General features: G+C 39.7%; 1 protein-coding gene across 5 annotated transcripts in view; it reads right to left on the bottom strand.

Moving 5' to 3' along the window:
- NYAP2 (neuronal tyrosine-phosphorylated phosphoinositide-3-kinase adaptor 2) overlaps nucleotides 1-17,814 on the bottom strand; it is a 133,273-nt gene that overhangs the window by 66,470 nt on the left and 48,989 nt on the right. For all 5 annotated transcript variants that reach the window (XM_048314148.1, XM_048314145.1, XM_048314146.1 and 2 more), the window contains one exon: nucleotides 5,591-5,889. In XM_048314148.1, the coding sequence (XP_048170105.1) occupies nucleotides 5,591-5,889 (299 nt within the window). The remainder of the gene's footprint in view (nucleotides 1-5,590; nucleotides 5,890-17,814) is intronic.

Genomic DNA, 17,814 nt, shown 5'->3' with positions numbered 1-17,814 from the left:
CCCAGGCCCACACCCCAGCACTGCAGCAGCACTGCAGGCCACAGGGCTGCTGCAGTGACAAGTGGCCCTCGCTGCGAGGGAGCTTGTTGCAAGAACCATGGCACAAGTCTCATGCTCACTGCACAGGGCTCTGACAGACTGCACTGCAGGATGTTGCTTGCCAGACCTGCCTCCCCACTCCTCTGCCACAGCTCCTGTCACGGGGTGCAGCAGCACCTGTGCCTCAAAGACATGTCCCTAAAACTCTGCATTGTGCTGTGTCAGCGCTGGGCTGTCATGTTAGCAGGAGGCCAAGCAGATAGCCCAGAGCAGTAGCATCTTAAACTGCCCACAGGTCAACCCACCAGAACTCATCTGTCGGTCCCTTTAGTCTCACTAGGTCTGAATAGGGCTCATTAAGGATACTTCTTCCTTTGGTAGGCATGGATGAAAAGATCTGGGAATAAGATCTGGCTATAAGGAAGGACATGTCATGGTTACCGCAGAGGACACTATTTCAAAGTTCAGGTTAAATACATTATTCCCTAAGGTAGGAAATAAAAGGAAACCAGCTCCATGCAAAACCAGAAGCAGCACTAAATCCCTTTAACCCAAACTCTGCTTAATGAGAGTAGCACAAGTTCAAATTTACAGTGAAGATCCACCGGTCTAGCTGAGAGAAAACTAGATTTATGAGAGAGACCAGCTGGACTGCAACCCTGGTTACAGTTACTGTAATTGCTTTTCTCCAGAGAAAAATTTTCCTTACAAGTTGCCCACCTTTAGAAATTGCTGAGCTCACTGCAAGGGCTTAGAAGGCAGCAGCAAGAAGGATATCTTATTCCCTAAGACACTTGGAAGAAAAACACTAAGCAAATTGAGTGGGTTCAAGAGGTGGGTCCCCTGCAAATATTTTCCCATATCAGAGATAAATTTTCCTTTGGCTCTGGCAGCAGCAGAATTACAACCATGAATAGCATTTTGAAAATGCTAGTCTGAGTTTTTACTTGTATCTGTGTGCACGTTTGTATGTACATGTAAGTATATAGAACCTGCGTCTTCTTTACAAGTGTATATTATAAATTTATAAATTAAATTGTATCATTAAATTATATATTTTATGTGTATTTCTTTATATAATGTATTACTCCATATTACTAAGCAGAATTTTAACAAAAAATTAACTTTCAAAAATGCAGTTCACTTATATGTCTCCATTTTTTGCAGCAGATCTGCAAACTGTTCCTGTAGACATGGAGTGATCATATCAAAAAACACCGCTTGAGGCTGGTTACATCAGCCAATAATACTGTTTTATTACTTCCTTTTTCTGTAAGATTGAGCACTGAAAACAAATCAATTAATTACACTCCTGCATTTTCTCAATAAAGAGCCTTTCAGGATCAAGATTAGATATGCCTTCCACGCTGAAATGTTATTTTAAATTACCCTTTTCAGTTCACTTCTCACTTCCAATGCATGGGACACAGCTCCATTTGTTTGCTGTTCCTACCAGAGCTTGAAAACTCTGAAGAAAAGACAACCCACATTTTTAAAAACCACTTTCTAGAAATCTGTCACAGAGGAGAAATGCAGTGGGTGGAAGGCATTCAGTGGGTGCATATGAGAGGCAGTCAGAAGAGTAAAAAATGGAATATTAAAGCACAAGAAGGGACACAAAGTATGGAAACACAGCAACGAAGCTAAAGTCAAGTTAAGGAGAGTGATGCCTTCAGGCTGGAGAGTGTTCTTTCAGGCAGAGCCAAGGTGGGCTGGGATGAACCAAACAAATCCAAGTGTTGCCACGCTGCTGCACAATGAGACAGGGAAAATACTTGTCACTGCAACTTAAGGGAAGATTCTCAGACTCCCAAAATTATGGAAGCCAGAGCACTTATAGGAAAAGTGCACAGAATCAGTGTGGGTGCTATTTGTGCTTCAAGAGGAAAAGGTCTTTCAAGCTCATGACCAAATTTCTTCTGCACCTTCTGCACTAAAGTCAGACTCATACGCAAACCAATCTAATGTTATGGCAGATATTATGATGGGATAAATTCAATATTTTGATTTCACCATGATAAAAAAGTGTATCAAGGTTACTATAAGTAACTGCTTTTGTTTGTATAAACAGGATCACTATCAAAAACCAAAAAGTAAACATGTTTAATAAAAATGAGTGGTGAGGCTGTCCCTGGTTGTCTAGAAAATGTAGCAAATTCCTTTTCAAAGTAGCCACAGGGTCAGACAATAGACATTATAGTCTGAATTATTCTGCACAGCCATAAAAAAATTGAGCTGGGAACAATTTTGTGACAACTCCTTTGTAGAGATTCCACAGAAGTTGATGGAGAAACAATAGGGCTTTTCATTATTCTTTCCCATAGCTCCTGGAAAAGGCTGTAGTCATTCAGCCTGCAAATACCACGAGCACACACAAATACGTAAGACATATGCATATACAAATATTTGGGTGCAATATGGACAACAGTGTCTGAAAGTTAAACCTGCCTGCTCTTGAACTTGAGCTTTCAAAGACCTCCGAAAGACAACGCGAATATTGTATCCTATGGACTTTCTCACCTGAAATTGGGAAGACACAGATTTACAATATCTTGAATTCAAAGTTTGCTGCTAGAATGAGAACTGCTACACAGGTGAAAACATAACCAGTGGCCCACAAAAAATCAGACTAGTAGAATCAGAGGATTCCTTGAGCAAAACTTCAGATACTAAATTTGCTGGGAATTAATTTTAGAGCAACAGTAATAATTTCATATTCAGTGACAAAGCTTGTCTAATATTTGTATCAGTCAATACCGCAGATAATGAACTTTGACTTTCATCTGTTCTGCTCATCTTTAGATATTCTCATCAATGTATGACCATAGTTTTTATATAAATATTCCTATATTAGCTAGATTACTGTGAAAATTCACCAAGACAAACATGTTGCACAGGAGTGCACAGGTGATAACAAAGCACCTCCTAGTGAGAGCAAAACATCTTCTAAATCCAGTCTGTTCATCTAAATACCATATTGTGCCACCCTTGAGTATATCTGTGTTAAAAATTTGACTGCTTCCTTAAAAAAACCAAAGCAAACCAAAAAACCCCTACCATCTGATCTTTCTATGTATTACCTCTTTGGTGAAACCCCAGTATACACAGAAGCAGGGCAGACATTCCGAACACTTGAAAACAACAGTGTGATCAAAGGGTTCTGTCAATTGAAAACCTCCAGGAACTTTTTCATTTTAGCCTGAAAGTGCCCATTGCTGCTCTATATGCAAAGCAGCAGAATGAACATAATACGTCTTAAAATAAACATCATAGAGATCCTTAATATTCCATGAAGGCATTTATTCACACTGGAAGGTAACATTTAGGTTTTGTCTTTTATGCTAGTGATGGAGTATTACTCATTCATCAGTTCTTTCCAGAGATCTTACTATGAATATTCAGCTCCTGATTACAATAATGAATCCAAGGTGCTCTGCAATACTTAGACTCTGGTACAGTACCACTGTCATACAGATGAACCAGAGTGAGCGAGGCTGCAGTACCACACATGTCACTCATAACCTCAAGTGATGGGATAGATCAAGCTCAACCTGCATGGAGTGGAGGAGGAAAAGTGTCTTTGGAAACAGAACTGTCAACCAACTTCAAACTTTCAAATCTGTCAGAAGGGACATGACTACGTATTCCTTCCTTGGACTCAAATATCAGATGGCAGAAGAATATGAGGGAAAGGAAACAAAATTTCAAGAACCTTCCAGAATGACAATAATGCTGAAGAAAACTTAGTTCTGTGAGGACAAAGGCTGCTTAAAGGGTCTGTCATAACCTCCTTGAGGCTGGCAAAATATTTGGATGTATTTCAATTATCATTATCATTGTTATTATTGTTACTTCAAGTCTGTCAAGTTTGTTTAGTTCTCAAAAAATGAGGAAACGGGTGGGATATGGATGTAAAACAGACTCCATTCCTAATCATCCTAGAGATAGTGCCAAGGTCACCTATACTGAACAGCACAATGTACTGTGTGACCCAAAGCACTCTTGCAGGAATAGTCATTAAACAAGTTAGAAATCATTAAACCCTTTCCTACTGCCCTGTCTGCAAAACAAACTTCATCTAGTCTTTGTGATTCTGGTTGGGCAGATTCAGGAAGACAGAGTGCTAAGAAATATATGAAAGAATTATAAAAAGACTTTAAAATGTAGTATTATTTAAAAGAAGAGTAACATAAGAGCTCCTGCCTTTCACCTCAGAGCATATCAGACCAAGAAGTTTGGCTCTTTTGATATTATTAAAATTTGAAAGACTTTCTGATATGACAATTTAAATCTCAAAGTTAAATGATTTCTGTGTAGGCTTTGGTCCAGTAAAACTGTGGAAAGCTGCTTTTGTTAAGGACAGCTACTTAATGCTTGCATTTGTCATGTTAGTCTACATGGAGTTGATGTCATGGTTGCTGAAGAGGACAAGCTACGGAAGTAATGAAAAATGTCATATGCAAAATAACTACCAACAGCATAAATAAATCCACAGCTTTGTTCAGCACTTGTGCTCAACCTCACAATCATAGACATATGTGTCACCATGATTTACACATTCACTGGCATCTTTGTTATCACTGACAACTTTTTTTAATCAGATTTGCTTAAAAGGGGTCATAGCAAGAATGTAGCTAACAGGTACTTCTGGCCACACCACCAAGCAAAGGGATATACACAAGGAGGACAACATGCTGCACGGGATGTCAAAACTGATGTGTAACACAGCAGTGAGAGACACCAGCACTGATCAAAACCATTTGTCCTTAAGGGCTCTTTCCTACAGTTCACACTGTGAAGCAGAGTCATCCTGATCTCTCCTAGGAGGGAGTACATCTGGTCCTATTGCTGCACAGAATGTATTTCCAGCATGGAATAAAGGAAGGAGATGATCCCTACAGCGTTACCTCATCTTTAACAGTGCAGCATAAAGAAGCAATATCATTACTAAAACCATTTGTTAATTCTCCTCTGAATGCTGCACTGGCTTAAATATAAGTGGGACGAATGGGAAGAGAAAATGTAGACTCAGACAAAACCAGAAGCTTTGAGCAACATATTGTATCATCCTGCCTGAATTTTTACTGTTGGATGATATTTCTTTGCTGTGGAGTTTCAGGGCCATGCAGTATTCTTTGTATTAATTTCTATTCTTCACTCCTTCATTGAGGAGAACCCTTTGCATGGCTGTGGTTTGCACCGTGCTAATGATATGGTCAGTGGTCCTTGGCTGGTGGGCAGATAACACTGGCCTACATTCCAACTGACAGCAATCTTTTTCCCTTCACTTTGAATAAACGCAACTCATTCTCCAGTATACATCCAGATCATGTAGGTGGTACAGTTCTGAGACAAATATCAAAGGCAAAACTATCCAAAATAGTTGGATAGCTGGTCCAAAATTTAGACAGTAGTGATCTAGGACATATGTGTTGGCACTGTTACACAAATAAGGAAATATACAGGTAATTCTTAAATGCAAGATTATCAACTGGATAATCCTGAGACTGGTTCACCAACCCCCTTTTTTCCAAAGAATTATGGTGTTTACCTTCAGTCCTGTCTGGTAGTTTCCCACTTTTGCTCGTTGTTCCAGTGTTGACTGTTTCAGATGAGGTGCTCAGTTTGGTGTTGGGGTCTCGCTTCGGTTTTGGAGGCGGCTGCTTTCGAGAGCTGCTGCTTTCATCGTCTGTTCCTCCAACTGAATGAAGAGACTGGGATCTGACAGTAAAGCCACTGGAGCAGGGGTGTGGCAGTCTGTCCTGAGGAGCAGGCATTGTCATAAATCCCATGCGGAAATGTTTCCCCACATAGCTGCCTTCATTTCCTCTTGCTACTTCTCCACCTATGCTGTAAGAGAAAATACAAATAAAAGTAAAAGATCCACCTTTGCCTGAACTGTACCTGGAACCAGGGTCTCAGTTCCGCCTGTGATGAGCAGATCATGGTTTTGAATTTGAAAACAAGAAATGCTCTTCTCTGAAAACCAAACTACTACTAGAAAAGTCTATTTTTCAACATAAGCTGCCAACAACTAAGACATAGATATACTGCTATGCACTCAGAATTTTACAAGAAGAAATCAAGAAAAGCTTTTGTCAGGTTTCACAGCATTGTAACTAGAAATTTTCTGCAGAACAAATTTCAAACATTGAAAGTCAGAACTGAGTTTCCAGGAAAACAAGAGACTATGAATAGGACAAAGAATAATACTTTAGAAATACAACATGGTGTATCGATCCACACTCCCTGACACTCATCTTTAGCTACAGATGCTCATGCAGCTTGGGAAACAAGGCTTGTGGGGTCCAATCAATCGTTTCCCTTGAGACTAAAGAACGGTAAAGAAGAAATGTTCTAAAAATTACTTGGATATAGGAAACTCAACATCTCATCAAACCCACATAAATCTGCACTACAAGCAGCTTCAGACTAGTAAATTACAAGTGTAGGAGAAGAAAAGGCCATGGACTGTGGGACACCAGGAAGAAAATCACCTCCAGCCATTCAGAAACACAGGTACAGAAGAAGGAAAGTTCAGTTGAAACAAGTGCTATCATACCAAGCACTGCATTTTCCTGTGGGTGGCATGACTGAGAATTTGATATTATTCCTATTCTACTCATGCTTATCTCTTCTGAAAAACAGCTCTTACTGGTGTTTATACTGCAAACCAACAGCACATTTCAATTCAGGCAAGTCAGTGACTATGCAAAGAAACCCAGCAACACACACAGGTCAATGCAGGCCTCTTTGCAAGAGGTTTTGAAATGGTACCACTGTGGGCACATAGAAATGTCAGTACAAGAACTGTGAAGTATCAGAAGGCTCTAATTAGCTCCTGTTTCCCCTTCACACAAATGGAAGCTCTAAGCAGGGTCAGTGTACGTCTCTGAAAGTTTCTTACTCGAAGTTGCCTTGGGCTGGCGCAGTTTATTTGGTGCTGGAACACATTTCCTTTTTTAAAAGACGAGCATTTCTCAAGAACACTGTGAAGAGTAAGTAAGGTCACCTCATTTCCTGATACTGTCCCCATCTTCACTGTAGCTAAAACACAAGCTGTATCTAATTGTCCTAAAAGCTTCAGACTGGCAACGGGCAATATGCAGCTTTGTGCATGATAAAGCAGAACCTTTGTTTGCATATTATTCTCCCTGCATTTTTATTCCATTTCCTCTCCAAGTGGAGATGTCCACTTCCAAAACTGGTTGACAACAAAACAGGTCTAACTGACCATGTCCCTCTTTCCAGGGGCACTGACACCTACCCAGATATGTAAACATATGCACACACTGGTCCACGTTCATAACCAAGCTATTACTAAATCCTAATTGGCATCAATTCCAGAGAGACTTGCAGCCAGAAAGATCAAAAGGTAGAACTCATTAATTCGAATATTTCTAAAAAACCTGTAGCTAGTTCAAATGATTAACTATGCTTCTACTAATCTTTCATGAATTGTTCTGAAAATAATATAATCCTCTGACACCAGACTATAAAAAGGGCCTGTCATATTATTTAAAGAAGATTACGATCCAAACATGCTGAAGAATGCAGGTGGGGAGTCTGCTTCCTTTCTTAAGTCCATTGGATAATCACATTTAGCAAAGAAAATTTCAGTTTGCCATATCTCCAACATTACAATTCTTAACAGTTTACGCTATTTAATTACTTCATTGACTTCGCTGCTCCATGAAGATGTTTGAATCATCCACTATAAGCCAGGTTCTGTTCTGGATGGAGTTGCATAAATCCCACTGGAGTGATGTATTTCAGCCTTTTCCTAGGAATACACAGAACTCCATTAACATGAAGCATGGGGCTTTTTGACAAACAGCTGCATCTTGTATTCCAGAAATTAAAACTTACAAAATATATGTCTGGTGTCTAAATGCACTGTCTCATTAAACAATTAAATCACATCCGTTCTTTTCCTTCTCCTCCCTTAATTTTTCATTCTTTACTGAATTTCAGCATCACAGATGAAAACCTCACCTGCTTCCTGCACTTCCTCTAGAACAGCCTATAGCCAGGTCAGAGAGAGGTTGCAGGTACACATGGGAACAGAACTTGCTGTTCTGCATCACAGCTGGAGTAAATCTGGTCTTGCTTTCCTACATCCTCTGCTCAGCTACCAGCCAAAACCAGCAGGGCACCATTTTCCCCTTTTGGCCACACCTAAAAGAGGGTCTGTTTGTCTTTGAGCTGAGGGGCCAACTCTCAGCTGCTGGTTAAGCACTTTAAACTACAGGCAGAAGAAGACTAGCCTCTAATCCTTGGTCCTGGGCCCTGGTCATTGACCAGGATCGCATAAGGCTTAGGCTTGTTACTTATGCTGGCAGTGATTCCCATTGTAGGGCAGTGGGTGTTTCCCAACTGAGCCTGACCAGTACACACCAGCACAACACAGGCTGGGGTGCCAAGTTCACACCTCAGCAATGCAAAATCCCCCATGTATAAAGAGAAAGGAATAACTCCAGAATCACACCTAGAGCACAAGTTCAAAAGCCGATGGCAGATTTCAAATGTCGCATCCCCTGCCCTCAGGCAGCAGCATCCTGAAGGTCCATTTGGACTTGTGCGGAGCACAGTGCTGCTGTTGTTACATCACAAACCCAGACAGAATGAAAGGATTTATTTACATACTCGTCCTGCTTGCAACCACAGGAATTAGCTGGGGCTAGTGTGTGTCCCATTACAGCATATTAAGCTGACACATACCTTGTTGTGCAGAAATGACTACACAGACAGCGAAAGACAGTAACTGTGTAGGTCTCACTCCATTATTTCTGACAGGAAAGACTCTGTGCTGCTCCTTGTACTGATAATGAGTTCTATCTCATTTCAAAACTGTATTATGTGAGTTGCTGCAAGTATTACACAGTTTATTAATATATATGGAAATGCAGATTTGGATTATTCCTCTGGGAAGTTTCAATTTGAACTTGGCCAGGATCAAGTGCTTCTCTGACAAAGAATTATGTACAGAATTAAAAAACTGTTAAAAAAGCAAGACATTTGTCTGCAAAGAGAGCCATGGTTATATAACAATAAAATTAATCATATTATCATTCACATTAAACACATCAAAGTTGACTTTCTTGAAAAAGCACTTCAGTGTTTGCCCAGGTCTAATGACTGATGCTGCCATGCGTGGAGAAAAGGGCAATGCCACAAGGTTGATGTCAGACACCTTTAAGAAGATTGTTGTGAACCTTCTCCTTTCAGAACCACATTACAGGACTTCTCCAAAGCCCAACTAACCAGGCCAATGCAGACCATCGAGTGCTACCATGTTACACACTCTGTCTTTGGGTGCACTGCAAGAGAAGCGAGCTTTCCATTCCTCTCTCTCTTCCGGATAGTGATGGAATTAAATCATTACAACAAATACCTAACCAGCTAGATCTGTCTTAGACTAGTAACAGCAGATTTCAGCTTTCATTTCTGAAATATGAAAAAGAGATCTGACCAATCGATCCAATGAGTCTCATTATATCTCCAGTACAGGTTTTTTTCTGTCGGCTGAATTTTTTGAGGTCAGAACTGGGTTAGCATTAAACCAGACTGGCCTTGCTGCTCCTACAGCAGTATAGGCTGGCACACAGGCTGTGGTCATGGCAGTGCTGGACACATCACAGCTCACTTCTGGTGCTCTGCCTGCTCTGTTTTATCAAGCGGATACTGGAGTATGGATGTAACTACAGCACAGAGTAATAGAAGTGTTTAGGTCTTTGAAAAACTACAGAGGAGAAAATCTTTTATATTATTCATTTCATTATGCATCACAAGAGTGAAAGTTACAGAGGAAGACTAAACATTAAAAATGAACACAGAAAGTACTCTAAATGCAAACAGCATGGAGAAGGTCATGTCCACCTTGCTTTGCCATGAGTCAGAACGTTCTTGTTGACTGTGAACATATTTTCAAGTTGTTAAGTTAGAAAACTAAAACAAATTATCATCACGTTGCTGAAAAATACAAGGCAAACAAAAAGTATCCAGAGAATGGCTGCATCAATCAGTGTGGTCCTCTTAGTTTGCATTGTTTCTATTTAATATTGCAAAGAACAATTCTGATTTTCTGTGCAGTTTCATTACTTGGTCCAGGCAGAAACTGAATTAATTCCTGGAAAACAAATTAATAGTTGTATGAAAACTTTTGTTTTACTTGTTGTTAATGTTTTACTATAAACAAAATGGAATATTAAATCCCTCAGTGCAGCTGTAAGGAGTAGACACCTTGGGACTAAGACCATAAAGTCAGAATGCCCTGGAGATGTATTTTCTTCACAGCCATCTATCTACTCTTGTTCTTGGTTTTCATGCAAAAATTCTCCTATCAGTTTAAATTTACACTGGATTAGTTTCGTGCCTCAGGCATCAAGAACCATTTCATAGTTCTCCTCATCTTTGTATGGCTTCCTTTCGTCTTCCTGTGCTCCTTTACATGAGATTTTCTGCTTCTTAGACACAAGTTCAAAAAGGGAGCTACACCTGTCCATGAGATTTGACCTGCTAAGCAGGAGGAAGGAGGTGTACTCTGCTGGGGATACAGCATCTTTGAAAGTGTTTTGCCATTTCTTTGCTGTGATACATTCCAGTCAGGGACCACAGAAGGTCACCATCCTTCTAAGTGTTGAAGTTCCAGGCAGCCAAGAGAAACCATTTCAATAACAGCTGCTCGCTCCTCTTGTGCTTGAAGAAGACTCATCACAGATACTGGTTTGTTTGCTGAGAGAAACTGAGCTGGGAGTCTCTGCAGGCTCCTCTGTGGGAGGGGGGAGAACTATGAATTACAGGGCAAGTGAAGCACATGGATGGCCAGGCTCCTTCCCTCCGGGGAGCTGCAAGCCCACGCAGAGCTAACCCCCCATGACATGCTGCTAATCCACCAGGCAAGCCATCTGAGTCAGAGATGGAAGAAAACTCACCAAAAAATTAACGGATAATGTAGGAAGAATTTTTTGTAGAAATGACTAATCATCAGCAAAACAAAAGGAATAAAAATACCTAACTGAAGGATTTTATATGAGCTGGCTTGACTGTGCAAACAGCAGTTTATCCCATGGTGCATTTATGTTTTCTGGGTTAAGGGAGTAGCTACTGCTGTTTTAACCATTTCCTTGCTCTTACAGCAGTGAACACCCAGCTGCCCTGCTCATATCAAATGTTCTGCATATGAAGGGCTGAAATGGCTTTGAAATGTCTATTCTCCATCAGAATAAATTATATACACATATAAGGATGACACATTTTACTTTGTATCTGAGAAGCACTTTCAAGATTAGCATAAATTATATTTGTAAATTAGAGGTTGGATGCCAAAACAACAGAAGATATACTATTTTTATCCCCCTAAACATGATTTCAACAGACCATGAAAGGGAATACTGAAGAAATAAGGACAGGATCACAATCATGGATCCAGGAATTACACTGCAGGTATGGCTTTACACAAATCTATACCATTTTTATCACAAAAATTAAACATGCAAATTTCACACATTCATCTCTTTTTTTTTTTAATAACACTTCAGAGATCCCTCTTCTTATTCCCAAAGAACATACATACTTTTTTTTTTTCCTGCATTACTTTTCTGAAACACTCCAAATGACTCATCATGATCTTAAATTGAGATCCAGAGGATAATATGATCATCCTTTTAGATATAGGCTAAAGCGTAAATGAGCCATGACAAAGGTCAGATTTGGAGCCATTTTGTGCACCTGGAGGACTGCCTAAAACGAGCAGCCAACATGTCTATGCACGTCAAACTTTGTCCCTCTACCATATGCCTCTTCTTTTGAGGTAGGAGATCAGGTGCTGCTCAAGAAGTCAGGCCTCTCAGGATATACAGAATACATTAGTGCTACAAAATAAAAGTTATTCTTTTATCTCACCTGTCAAACCCACAGGCCCAGGGTTTGATCCTGCAGACATGCAATGGGCTGACACTCCCTCTTTAAGTACCTGCATTATTCCACTGAAACACCCAGGACGCTTTGTGGAAATCGCTTGTGCCTCACAAATCTGTTGTAAGCAACACCAATTGCAGATGTGTGTCCATTGCCCATTTTGACACTGAGTTATTTCTTTAAGAACTCTGTGCTACTGTTGAGAGTCTGCCATCCCCAACAGGACCCAAAGAAGATTCTCCAGAAGAAACTGAACTGCCACACCACACATTGTGGCTGCATTGTAAAATTACCTGAGTCCCTGGAGAGCAACCAAAAGACAAAATCCCTCTGCAGAGCACAATGGATAATAAAAGCAAAACTGATCAAGACTGTCCACAGCAGAGAATGGTGCCAGAAAATCTGATTTTAAATGATGGTCTACTATGCTCTGCAGGCAACTACTTTTATAATGCAAAAGTTTGAAAATGCTAGCAAGAATTGAAGTTTTGGGGAAAAAGGGAAAAAAATAAACAAAACAAAATCAAAACAAACCCAAAACACTTTATGAGAAGTGATGATAAATTGACAGCTTGGAAAGGAGTAACTGAGGAGTAAGGAGCTTTTTGATCCACAGAGAACTCACCAGAACTGTTTTTTGAGTTTGAACAGAAATGCAGGTACCAGTTCTATCTTCCACTGGCATTGCTTCTATTTATAGCACACTGTCTTTTAAACCAGAGACTAAGGATACCTGCACTGGGCTGAACATCCACAAAGGCCTGACGCTGCTCTCCTCAGAAGGACCAACTCTCACTTGTATCTGGGGCACAGGGACTCCAGTGCTGCAGCCTCACATGTGCCTGGTAATCAGCTGATGCACATGGAAATGTCTGTGGGTTGCGAATACACAACACTGAAGAGGCTGGAATGAAAAGCGCTCTGCTGTTATATGGATACAGTTATTTTTGATTTTGCATTGGGAGATACACAGCTAAAAGCCAGCAAATGAAAGCTCATATGTTCAGAGTCACCTAGAATTAGACATGGAGCATATGCAATGTTTAAACTGAGTGAAAATGCATGTTCGCATTAACGGAGTGGGGTTTTGCATCCTGTCAGAAACGGGTGGAGCTCCACCAAGGCTGTGTTTTTATCACATTCACTGGAAAACCACATGGCGCAGACTCCACTCTGCCTGAGCAACTGTGGCTAAGTAAATATTTCAATGAGATATGGGAATAAATTAACATACAAAATAATTTTTGAGCATTTCTGTAAGAAAATGTTTCTTCAGTTTTGCCTCAAAGTTTTAATGGAAAAAAAGCCTGTACAGAGTAAAGAAGCCTTTCTGTGGATCAGATGCTGTGAAAAGTTAAAACATTAAGAAATTAATGAAATGTGCTGAAACTCTAAGACAGAGACTTGTAAACCAAGTGCTCTGTGTGGGCTGAGATGTTACACTGGGTCTAACCTTTACAAGTTCAGGCTTATTTCAAACACTGATTGTACAGATGCTCTTCTCAATCCCTCAAGCAAACATGACTCTTCTTTTAAAATCCAGGCTCGAATTGGATTGAGAAGGAAATTATGGTTTTAAATAAATGCTTCCTATGGTATCCAGTTCCAAAGAGAAAGGACTCTGAAAGGACTCTTCGATCCTGACTGGCAGTGAACAGGAAGAGCAGCATTTCTGTTTGGAAGAAAACCCCTCACAAATTTCACTTTAACATGATCCATTAGCAAGACATACAGGTATTTTTTACACAACTAGTGTAGGTATTACCATCTCTCTATTCCTTCTGATGTCTGGAGGAGAGGTTTCAGCTCTTTTGTCAATCACCACTCTGTATTTTAAGCGGACAGCAGTGAATATTTCTGCTTTGTGAAATGAAACAAACTCAAAAACAAAGTGAAATATTTTTAACTGGTGTAATAAACCCAGAAATCAGGAAAGGGAATCACTCCACAGGATGTGTACATTGGTGTCCCTCCCTCCTTCCTCACTGGGCAGTCTCACTCTGTTAAATAAAGCTACATGAAATCCTGTACATCAGTATCAACAGTTCTTATCATCAGAGCCTGAAGAGGTTTGTTCACTAAGATACAAAGTTCTTTTGAAGATCTCCCAGCTTATGTCACTTTTCTATGCATTACAAAGGGATCATTATTGCCACAACAGACTATTAATGTGCTTCACATCTAAATTTAGAAATAATAACATAAAAAAACTCTTTCCTTGTCTTGATGGATGTCAGTTTCTTAGCCAGGGTTGTCAGAAGCTACTTATTTGTTCAGAGAAATAAATTAAAAAGGACATTTTGTTTTCAGAAACACAGTTAATTTAATATTGCATGTGAAAAGCAAGTGAAGTGGGCATATAGGTGGTCAGTACCCAGAAAAAGTACCTCTTTCCCCACTCATGCATGCAACCCAGCATGACCCTGAACCCTTTCCACACTGAGGTCTTCCAACACATTCATTGCATCTCCATGCATTCCTTTTTTTTAGAAATCAAGGTGAATTGTCCAAATACAAAGCACAGAAACTCTTTTCTCCTCTGTATCCATGCACAGAGCTAATGGGCCAGACCCAGGAAATCCAGCAGACTACTAAAAGGTCTTAACGGATACAGGAATTTAACACCAGAGACAAATGGCTAGTATAAAAGCTGCCAATAAACTTCCAAAGCTGCCAAAAATCAGCACATGCTGATTTTCATCACTCTAAGAATTACTTTTGCAAATGGGGATGTTCAGATAATTTTGGGCACTGCTGTGTTGTGCTTTTTCTTCCTGCAAGAGTAGCTTCTTGCCAAATTTTTGAGCAAAAACTATGTCCAACAAGCTCTAACAGTGACGGAAGATGGTACTTAAATGCTCCTTTAGGGACATGTACTTAACATTGCCCAAAGGGTCATCACTACAAGCTATGAAGCTGCAGTGAAATGGAATTTTACTAAAGCAACAGCTTGTTTTCCAAGCTGTGAAAGTCTGTGTGAGGATTTGTCAGGGACATAAAACCTTAAAACAAAGAGCAAACACCCTTGTAACCTGCATTCAATGGTGTAATGCTAAATTAAGTGGGGAATGTACTAGTTTAGTTCCCTGCATGAGAGGTGATCAGCTCTGTGCTGTTCATACTAAAAGTGTGTAAATTCCCTTTATTCCTCAGGCAACTCTTCAGAGCTGTCATTTATTGTGTGTCATGTTTGAAGTGTCTCAGCTTGAAGAAATAGTGCTGTGTGTGCAGTGAGGTGGTGAGCTGTGGCAGCCAGAGTCACACAAAGCCTGGACCTAATTTTACATAAAGATGATAAACTAAAAATAATGTGCTGTTGCTTTCCTTTGCTCTAAGAATTATTGTTAAAATCTGAAAAGCTGCTGGTAATAAGTTGTACGGCATATACATTCCCAGGCTGCTTAAACCCCTTTGAAAAGTCTTCTACCTAGGAACAATAACCCTGACATAATATAAACTGGATTTCCCTCTCCCAAAGCTATATTGCAGGCAGCAGCCTACTTTAAAATAACTGAAAGAAGCAGCTCAGAGGCAACTTGTGTGTGAGCTCCAAGCACTGCAGCCCAAATCAGTTATCTGCACACCAGGCAGCACACAGGGGATGTCTCTGTCCCTCAGAAGAGCAATTCAGATATGCTTTTTAAATTTTTTATTTATTTTTAAACCAAAGAAAATACTGTTCTCTGCTCCAGAATACATGATACTCCTTTCCCTGCCCTATGGCCCAGTGCCCACACAGAACACAGGAGCTCTGTCCTTACTGCACCAGCTACCCCAAAGTTTTCAGTTTTGAGATGCTAAGCCAAAAAACTTCCTTCAAGATGGTCTCATGACAAAAACCTTAAACCAGAGGAGCCCAGCATTTTGGGCCACTATGTATAATACTGGAACAGCAGACTTTCAAGTCCTACAGAGAGCTCATGACAACCTATCTTTTAATAGGCAGTTTCACCCACTTAATACATGTAGTAATGGACCACTGAGCTTTAAGTAATAGAATCAGAGAATCATTAAGGTTGGAAAAGATCTTTAAGAGCATCAAATCCAACCATCAACCCAGCACCACCACCATGTTCACCACTAAACCACATCCACAGTGCTAGGAAGGATGAACCTTAACTGGGCTTCGAACACACATTTCTGTGAAATTGTGCGTGAAATGGTTTTGTATCCTACCTAGAATGGCACACAAATGTTAATTCCTGGTGATGACCAGCTCATTATTCTGGTCTCTAGACTCTTCATTTCATTTTTAACCCAGTAAGAAGTGGAAGATAACAATTGTTAAGTAAGAGCTATCAGCACCTAGTTATTTAGCCAGTGGATATACTGCTTTACAACAAAAACAGAAGATTAGAGGTAAGAAAAGATAGATGCAGCACAATTACATTATTGCAGCTCTAAAGTGCCTTCTAGAAACTTTGTGAAGTGTAAAATCAGTATATTTCCCATGGTGGGTTTTCAGTTAAACAGTCACCTGTTGTCATATTTTCAAGTTTTGCCTTATATCCACAACACAGTTAAAATGAGAGCCAAGGCTTTTTTATAGTCCTGCTATTGGATTCTGGAATGGAAAACAAAATACAATTTAAAGTTGCAAGACACAAGAGAAAATACTTGAGAAATCAAAACTATAGAGTTTCCAAAATGTTTGTTAGTGATCCAAGATGACACTTTTAATCCACTCTCAGATATTAAAAAAGGGATATTTCATAGGTGTATCAAATACAATTAGGATAGCTTTGATTCAAGACCCAGAACAGCTTCAAGAGGACTCACAAAATAATAGTATCAAGGAAAGAAAATATCTCCTAACTAGAGATTCCCTCCTGTGAAAGTGACAAAATTGGGTTGTCTACTAGATGCTAGCAACTGTAATTCGTGAAATGCAGATAAAATGCAGATAAAAATAAATGCAAAGTATAAACTTTCACAATACATTGGAGTTATTTATGAATATACTTAGTAATCTGTGTTTACTGCCCTTCAAGCTGCATGCAGAAACAATTAGATCCCTTTTTTGAAGTGATAGTATGGAGCATGCAGATCTATAGCTTTGGTTTAAAGAGTATGACAGGCAATCAGTGTGTGTCAGAGGAAGGCCACATCAGCAGAGACATGTTAAAGCCACATTTGAATTTTTTTTTTAGGACTGAACAGATGAGTGTTTCCTTCATGTTCTGAACACAGTGGGATTGGGACATAACCTGAATTTCAGGCTAGGAGAAAATGGATTGCTTCAAATTATAGGAAAATGAACAGCACTGATTTTATTCCTCACTTTCAGCAGAATTGAGTAGTGCATAGCAGAAAAAGGAAAGACAGATGCATTCCTAAGTCTGTTATATACTTCCATTTATGTACACCAGAAGTAGCATAACAACTAGAAATTAACTATTTCCCTGCGTTTTTCACTCTCATGAGATAAACATTAAATTTGGCTAATGAACTGAAAGAGAAAAAGAAAGCCTATGGATTAATATATTTTTTTTAATGATTAAATGAAACAGGAATACAGACAGAAAATGAAACACTGGATTGTTGTATTAATACTGATGTACAATAAGAGCAGCTAAATATCCCGTTTAAAAAGACATCGATATTACTTCCACAAAAGGTTTACACTGGTTGTGAGAACAAGAACTGAACCTATTTCAGCTGAGAAGAGTCTGATTGCAAAGTCACAAAACTGTCAAAGATGCAGACTAATAAGAAGAAAACATCTAAGCTGGTTACATTTTGATTTTGAAACCAGAGGCTCAAATCATTATGTCTCAAGTTGGACAAAAACCACTTCAAAATTGAGAAACCTGATCAGGACTCCCCAGTCCCCTCTGTCCCGTTACCACAATCTCC

The sequence above is a fragment of the Corvus hawaiiensis genome, chromosome 10, assembly GCF_020740725.1.
Source record: "Corvus hawaiiensis isolate bCorHaw1 chromosome 10, bCorHaw1.pri.cur, whole genome shotgun sequence".
Lineage (NCBI taxonomy): Eukaryota > Metazoa > Chordata > Aves > Passeriformes > Corvidae > Corvus > Corvus hawaiiensis.
This window is presented reverse-complemented; position numbering and strand designations above follow the sequence as displayed.